Here is a 7,900-nt window from a genome sequence, read left to right as displayed (position 1 = left end):
GAGCGTCCGGGTGGTGTGGCGGTCTATTCTGTTGCCTACCAACACGGGGATCGCCGGTTCGAATCCCCCGTGTTACCTCCGGCTTGGTCGGGCGTCCCTACAGACACAGTTGGCCGTGTCTGCGGGTGGGAAGCCGGATGTGGGTACGTGTCCTGGTCGCTGCGCTAGCGCCTCCTCTGGTCGGTCGGCGCGCCTGTTCAGGGGGAGGGGGAACTTGGGGGAATAGCGTGATCCTCCTACACGCCACGTCCCCCCTGGCGAAACTCCTCACTGTCCAGGAAAGGAAGCGGCTGGTGACTCCACATGTATGGGAGGAAGCATGTGGTAGTCTGCAGCCCTCCCCGGATCGGCAGAGGGGGCGGAGCAACGACCGGGACGGCTCGGAAGAGTGGGGTGATTGGGCAAGTACAATTGGAAGAAAAAGGGGGGCAAAATCCACACAAAAAAGACCGGTGTGTAAAATAGTAAGGCCTTGAGCATTGAGCATGCATAAAGAATTAAGATCTTGTTCTGTCCTGGAGGTGAGCACGACCTTTTGGAGATTGAGGGAACAGAGCAGACCAGGAGGGTGGCCCTGCTCGTGGTCCACCCCCATTATAACCACACCGCCACTGACTGTGACCTGGCACTGCTGAAACTCCGCCAACCCTTGGCTCTCGGACCCGCCGTGGTTCCCATTTGCCTTCCCGCTCTGGACGGCTCCTTCGGTCGGACGCTGACGACGATCCGCAGCTCCACGGTGAGTGGCTGGGGCCGCCTAGCGCAGTCCGGCCCAACCCCCCGCTTCCTCCAGCGCCTAGAGATCCCCAGGGTGCCTCTGCAGGAGTGCCGCGTCCTCTCCAATCTCACGTGACGAAGAACATGCTCTGTGCGGGGATTAAGCAGGGGGGCCGGGACGCCTGCCAGGGGGACAGCGGGGGACCCCTGGTCACCCGCTACAAAAACACCTGGTTCCTGACGGGGGTGGTGAGCTGGGGGAAGGGCTGCGCTCGCAAAGACCTGTATGGCATCTACACCAGAGTCAGCAACTTCCTGGGATGGATCAACCATACCATGTCCAGCAACTAAGATAGGGCGTACCAATACAGAGCCATGTTGGTTCCCTACAGAAGCTCCTGGAAGCGTGATAAACCGCTACCCAGTGATAACATATAGAAAAGTCTATATTTATGAATTGACACGAGTTGAAAGTCAATTCGGGAAGACAAATAAAAGCTACCGTAAGATTTCAAATTTTCAAAATCTCAAATTTTCCTCGCTAATCTGGTCCTGAACCGGCTACAGAGACTTCTATGGGGACTCGGTCCCAGAAGAAAGGACCGATCTGAAACCATCTCAGCCAATGATATGTCAATATCTAGATGTTAATTAGCGACTTGTACTCAAGAGATGTGCTGTGATAGTGAAAATAAAGACGTCATGTAAAATCTGAAGCTGAGTGTCTGGTTCTTCATGGATAAACAGTACATGCAAGCTACATGAACTGTGTTTATAAGCCTCGTAATGTACCTTGTTATGTGTTGTGCAGTTACTGTACTCATCAGACAGTGACCTGTACCGAGAACATGATGTAGATATATATGTGCCCTTCATATCATCACATAGTTTATATAGATATGCATAAAGAGAGAGACAGGGAGGTCCATGGCCATGGTGTAGTTTTATACCTAGCTAGCTGTCTGTAGTCATGGTTATGGTTTAAAAACTGGTTGTCTTCCTCAGGTAAACATGTGCAGTGACGATGACGAGAGCGGAGGACTTGACACAGTGTCCTCCCGGCGGACATTTTAGCAGGCCAGAGAGTCGCGCTGAGACCATGTGACAGGGTCTGAGGGGGGCATCCAGACTTTGGACCGGGAGTCCAGACTAACAAGACTGGTTTCTGAATCTCGGAACAGACGCCATGTGGCTAAAAGTCTTCATTTTGATCATCAGCTTGTGTAGCTGTCAGCCCGCATCAGGTAACACGGCCCCGTGCTGTGTGTGTGTGTGTGTGTGTATCAGTCCGTGTGTGTCTCCGTCTATTGGAGTGTGCGTATTGTCTGTCTGTGTCTGTGTGTAGCGATGTCTGTTTCTGTGTGTGTGTGTGTGTATATGTATCAGTCCATGTGTGTGTGTGTGTGTGTGTGTGTGTGTGTGTGTGTGTATATGTATCAGTCCGTGTGTGTGTGTGTGTGTGTGTGTGTGTGTGTGTGTGTGTGTGTGTGTGTGTGTGTGTATGCATCAGTCCGTGTGTCTCTGTGTGTGTGTGTGTGTGTGTGTGTGTGTGTGTGTGTGTGTGTGTGTGTGTGTGTGTGTGTGTGTGTGTATGTATCAGTCCATGTGTGTGTGTGTGTGTGTGTGTGTGTATATGCATCAGTCCATGTGTGTCTCTCTGTGTGTGTGTGTGTGTGTGTGTGTGTGTGTGTGTGTGTGTGTGTGTGTGTGTGTGTGTGTGTGTATGTATCAGTCCGTGTGTGTCTCCGTCTATTGGAGTGTGCGTATTGTCTGTCTGTGTCTGTGTGTAGCGATGTCTGTTTCTGTGTGTGTGTGTGTGTGTGTGTGTGTGTGTGTGTGTGTGTGTGTGTGTGTGTGTGTGTGTGTATATGTATCAGTTCATGTGTGTGTGTGTGTGTGTGTGTGTGTGTGTGTGTGTATGTGTGTGTGTATATGTATCAGTCCGTGTGTGTGTGTGTGTGTGTGTGTGTGTGTGTGTGTATGCATCAGTCCATGTGTGTCTCTCTCTCTGTGTGTGTGTGTGTGTGTGTGTGTGTGTGTGTGTGTGTGTGTGTGTGTGTGTGTGTGTGTGTGTGTGTGTGTGTGTGTGTGTGTGTGTGTATGTATCAGTCCATGTGTGTGTGTGTGTGTGTGTGTGTGTGTATGTGTGTATATGTATCAGTCCATGTGTGTGTGTGTGTGTATGTATCAGTCCATGTGTGTCTGTGTGTGTGTGTGTGTGTGTGTGTATATGTATCAGTCCATGTGTGTGTGTGTGTGTGTGTGTGTGTGTGTGTGTGTACCAGTTCATGTGTGTTTCTGTCTGTTGGTGTGTGCATGTTGTCTGTCTGTGTGTCTATATGTCAGTTTCTATCTGTCAGTGTGTGTGTGTGTGTATGTACCTTGTACAGTATATGTGTGTGTTTGTGCTCACATGATTTACAAATCTGCGTGTGTGTGTCTGTGCGTGCGTGTGTGTGCGTGTGTGTGTGTGTGTGTGTCATTTGCAGTTATAGAATTTTCTAGAATCGCAGATGTGTGACCTTTCTTGGCTGAATGTCTTTACAGTATGACCGTGATGCACGCTGCGTCTGTGGTGAAAGAACATTAATTAACAAACCAAAAAAACCCCTAAATAGCACTAAATTAATGAGGCAATCTTAATCAGAGCAGTCGGAGCACTTTGAATGGTGTCATGCTGCGATCTCGCTAATGTTTAGATGAATGATCAGGCGTCGCGGGTGTATCAATCAGGTGTTTCAAAAGCGTCTTCGGCCAATCAGAATCCAGATGAGACGTGGTTCGTCTCCGCTGTCCTCATCACGTGGAGTTTCTCCCCTTAACGGTGTTCGTTCAAAGTAACTCAGCGACCCTGTTTGTCAACAGTTCGTCTAAACTCCTCTTCCCCTTTTCAACCATTACCCATAATGCACCACCCTTCCTAAGATTCTGGAAAAAGGATCAGTTTTTTTTGTTTTTTTGCACATCTCAAACTCGGTATGTGTAGTGTGTTGTGTCTGATGTGTTTGGGTGTGTAACTACCATGAAACAACACATGTGACGATGTGAACATTTGGTTCGGCCTTTAAATTGTTGTGTTTAGATGTATCCCCCCCCCCTCCCTTTTTCTCCCCAATTGTAGCCGGCCAATTACCCCACTCTCCCGAGCCGTCCCGGTCGCTGCTCCGCCCCCTCTGCTGATCCGGGGAGGTGCTGCAGACTACCACGTGCCTCCTCCCATACACGTGGAGTCACCAGCCGCTGCTTTTCACCTGACAGTGAGGAGTTTCGCCAGGGGGGCGTAGCGCGTGGGAGGATCACGCTATTCCCCCCCAGTCCCTCCACCCCCCGAACAGGCGCCCTGACTGACCAGAGGAGGCGCTAGTGCAGCGACCAGGACACATACCCACATCCGGCTTCCCACCCGCAGATGCGGCCAGTTGTGTCTGTAGGGACGCCCGACCGAGCCGGAGGTAACGCTGGGATTCGAACCGCCGGTCCCTGCATTGGTAGGCAACAGAATAGACCGCTACGCTACCCGGACACCCGTGTTTAAGTGTGTTCTGCTGTGTTGTTTTGGGTTGTACAGTGTGTTAGGTTGTTCTGATAACATTATTTGTCATGTTGTCATTACAGTGCATTAAAAACATGTTATTGTGTTAACATTGTATGTCGTGTTGTGTTTTGTTGAAGCAGTCTCCTCTCTGGTTGTGGCGTTTGCAGAACTTGACGTTGTTTTGTTTGTTGTAGCATAGTGTTGAAGTGTTGCGTTATAGTGAGGTCTTGGCATGTTGCTTCGCGATGTTGTGTTTTGTAATGGTGTGTTGTTGCATCATGTCGTGTCGTGTTGTGTGGTAGTGTTGTGTCATACAGTAACATTGTGTCGCCTTGTAGCGTGTCATAATGTTGTGTAGTGTTTATAGCGTTGTGTTGTGTCACAGCGTTATATTGTGGTGTTGTGTTATAGTGTTGCTTTGAAGAATCGTGTCATGGTGCGGTGTTGCCATGTTGTGTTGCATAGCATGATGTTGTTGTGATGTGTTGTGTCACAGCGTTATATTATAGTGTTGTGTTATAGTGTTGCTTTGAATTATCATGTAATGATGTGTTGTGGTGTGTTGCATAGCGTCGTGTCGTTGTGTTGTGTCGGTGTGTTATAGTATTGCTTTGAAGCATGGTATAATGGTGTGGCGTTGTCGTGTTGTGTTGCATACCATCATGTTGTGTTGTGTTGCATAGCATCATTCTGTTGTGTTGACTTGCATAGCATCATGTTGTTGTGTTGTGTTGCATAGCGTCATGTTGTTGTGTTGCATAGTGTTGTGTTGTGTTACATTATGTTATGTTGTCTTGTTGTGTTGCATAACGTCATGTTGTTGTGTTTATTAAATAGCGTCATGTTGTTGTCTTGTGTTGAATAGCGTTGTTGACTTGTGTTACATAGCATCATGTTGTTGTGTTGTGTTGCATAGCGTCATGTTGTTGTGTTGACTTGCATAGCATCATATTGTGTTGCATAGCCTCATGTTGTGTTGTGTTGAATAGCATCATGTTGTTGTGTTGCATAGCATCATGTTGTTGTGTTACTTAGCGGCATGTTGTTGTGTTGCATAACGTCATGTTGTTATGTTGCGTAGCGTCATGTTGTTGTGTTGCATAGCGTCATGTTGTTGTGTTGCATAGCGTCATGTTGTTGTGTTGCATAGCGTCATGTTGTTGTGTTGCATAACGTCATGTTGTTGTGTTGCGTAGCGTCATGATGTTGTGTTGCATAGCGTCATGTTGTTGTGTTGCATAGCGTCATGTTGTTGTGTTGCATAACGTCATGTTGTTGTGTTGCATAGCGTCATGTTGTTGTGTTGCATAGCGTCATGTTGTTGTGTTGTTGCATGGCGTCATGATGTTGTGTTGCATAGCATCATGTTGTCGTGTTGTGTTGTCATGTTGTGTAGCATTCTGACAGCCTCCTCTCTGGGTCCTGTAGTGTTCCTGGGAGCAGAACAGGCCCATAAGCTCCTGGTCAGGACAAAGAGATATAACTCCGGCTGGTTTGAGGAGGTAAAGAGAGGAAGTTTGGAGCAGGAGTGCCTGGAGGAGAAGTGCTCCTTCGAGGAGGCCAGGGAGGTCTTCGAGCACACCGAACTAACGGTTGGTTGAAACAAACAACACAATTTTAATCAATATACTCAGTCATTCTTGGGATGGTGAAGCTAAACGTATTTCATGTCTTCATATTCAATCATTCATCCTCTGTTATCTCTTGATCCAGTCCGGGTTCATCCTCTGTTATCTCTTGATCCAGTCCGGGTTCATCCTCTTGTTATCTCTTGATCCAGTCTGGGTTCATCCTCTGTGATCCAGTCTGGGTTCATCTGTTATCTCTTGATCCAGTCTGGGTTCATCTGTTATCTCTTGATCCAGTCTGGGTTCATCCTCTGTGATCCATTCTGGGTTCATCTGTTATCTCTTGATCCAGTCTGGGTTCATCTGTTATCTCTTGATCCAGTCTGGGTTCATCTGTTATCTCTTGATCCAGTCTGGGTTCATCCTCTGTGATCCATTCTGGGTTCATCTGTTATCTCTTGATCCAGTCTGGGTTCATCTGTTATCTCTTGATCCAGTCTGGGTTCATCTGAGCTGGAACCTTTTCCATATTGTGAATTGTGTATCTGTTGTATTTTATTCTTTATTATTACTGATTACCGGTCAATCTAAAGTAAATGTGTGTGTGTGCGTGTGTGTGTGTGTGCGTGTGTGTGTGTGAGATCTCTTTTCCCACAGAATGAGTTTTGGAAGACATACGAAGGTAAGACGTCACAGAACTCGCCTTTAAACTGGTTTAATCCCATCACTCAAGTTTCAGCACAGACAGTGCTTCTCTGAAATATTAAAGAAATACTCAGACCAGTGTGGGGCAATATGGAAAATGTGACATTGTACTTGGACAATTACCCCATTACCCCGCTCTTCCGAGCCGTCCCGGTCGCTGCTCCACCCCCTCTGCCGATCCGGGGAGGGCTGCAGACTACCACATGCCTCCTCCGATACATGTGGAGTCGCCAGCCATTTCTTTTCACCTGACAGCGAGGAGTTTTGCCAGGGGGGGGTGTAGCGCGTGGGAGGATCACGCTATCCCCCCCAGTTCCCCCTCCCCCCTGAACAGGTGCCCCGACCAACCAGAGGAGGCGCTAGTGCAGCGACCAGGACACATACCCACATCTGGATTCCCACCCGCATACATGGCCAATTGTGTCTGTAGGGACACCTGACCAAGCCGTAGGTAACGGGGGATTCGAACTGGCGATCCTGTGTTGGTAGGCTACGGAATAGACCGCCACGCCACCCAGACACCCTGATTATTAGCAGTTTGACACAATATTGATATATATGTGCATTCATATTAAAGTATACCACATCCAGTGAGGTTCCTCACTCTCAACTGTTTAGTTAATCTTACAGTGTGGTCAGTTTAGTGGAGGATGAGGTTTGGAGTTTCGGAGGTCAGAGGTCATCGACTAACCCAAAAGGGCCTTTTAGATGAATAGGTCAAACAGATTGTTTTGTTCTATTAATCTGTGGCTTTCTCTAAACTTGACGTTTCAGACCTGTGTGTGTCCAACCCATGTCTAAACGGAGGCATCTGCCAAAGTAAAGCCAACGGCTACGACTGCTTCTGTCCAGCAGAGTTCATCGGACGCGTCTGTGAGCGCGGTGAGACGCCGTGTCGACTAAGACTGAGTCAGACTAGCGAATCAGGCACACACCACCCTCCACTGGCTTTCCAGCTTGACCAGTTGAATCGGGGAAACGTGATTTTTCTACTTTCAAATCGATTGGGGCTTTAATTCTGCCATCTCCTGTTGTTATAAACAGCGTTCGGAAGTCGAACCCGATGCTCCAGTGGCCATGTTTTATAACCAGCCTCTTTGTTTTCAGAGGCTAAAGTCGTCCCAACTTGCGCGCTGGATAATGGGGGTTGTGAACATTTCTGCGAAGGAGAAGTCGGGAAGGTCAACTGCTCCTGTGCAGATGGCTACTTCCTGGGAGCCGATGGGAAGAGCTGCTTGCCGCAAGGTGAGAGGTCAAATGTGTTGTGAATAAGATAGCATTTGCATCCCATAATATGCCTCTGTACTGAAATAATGCCCTGGGATGATGTTTTTGAGATCCTGTCAGGTGCAAATCAGGTGTCTTTGTTGTTGTG

At 48.2% G+C, this 7,900-nt stretch overlaps 2 protein-coding genes across 2 annotated transcripts in view; both read left to right on the top strand.

The window, feature by feature from the left end:
• The window catches only part of f7l (coagulation factor VII, like), a 7,473-nt gene extending 6,048 nt beyond the window's left edge, over positions 1-1,425 (top strand). Inside the window, 2 exon segments of the mRNA XM_056301572.1 lie at positions 522-845; positions 848-1,425. Of these exon segments, the coding sequence (XP_056157547.1) occupies positions 522-845; positions 848-1,068 (545 nt within the window). The 3' untranslated portion in view covers positions 1,069-1,425.
• Positions 1,426-1,892: 467 nt separating this feature from the next.
• The window catches only part of LOC130131795 (uncharacterized), a 35,670-nt gene continuing 29,662 nt past the window's right edge, over positions 1,893-7,900 (top strand). The window contains exons 1-5 of the mRNA XM_056301571.1: positions 1,893-1,961; positions 5,681-5,844; positions 6,478-6,502; positions 7,300-7,407; positions 7,633-7,770. Of these exons, the coding sequence (XP_056157546.1) occupies positions 1,904-1,961; positions 5,681-5,844; positions 6,478-6,502; positions 7,300-7,407; positions 7,633-7,770 (493 nt within the window). The 5' untranslated portion in view covers positions 1,893-1,903. The remainder of the gene's footprint in view (positions 1,962-5,680; positions 5,845-6,477; positions 6,503-7,299; positions 7,408-7,632; positions 7,771-7,900) is intronic.

The sequence above is a fragment of the Lampris incognitus genome, chromosome 21 (assembly GCF_029633865.1).
Source record: "Lampris incognitus isolate fLamInc1 chromosome 21, fLamInc1.hap2, whole genome shotgun sequence".
NCBI lineage: Eukaryota > Metazoa > Chordata > Actinopteri > Lampriformes > Lampridae > Lampris > Lampris incognitus.
Note: the sequence above shows the minus strand (reverse complement) of the source record. Positions and strands in the feature narration are given on the sequence as shown.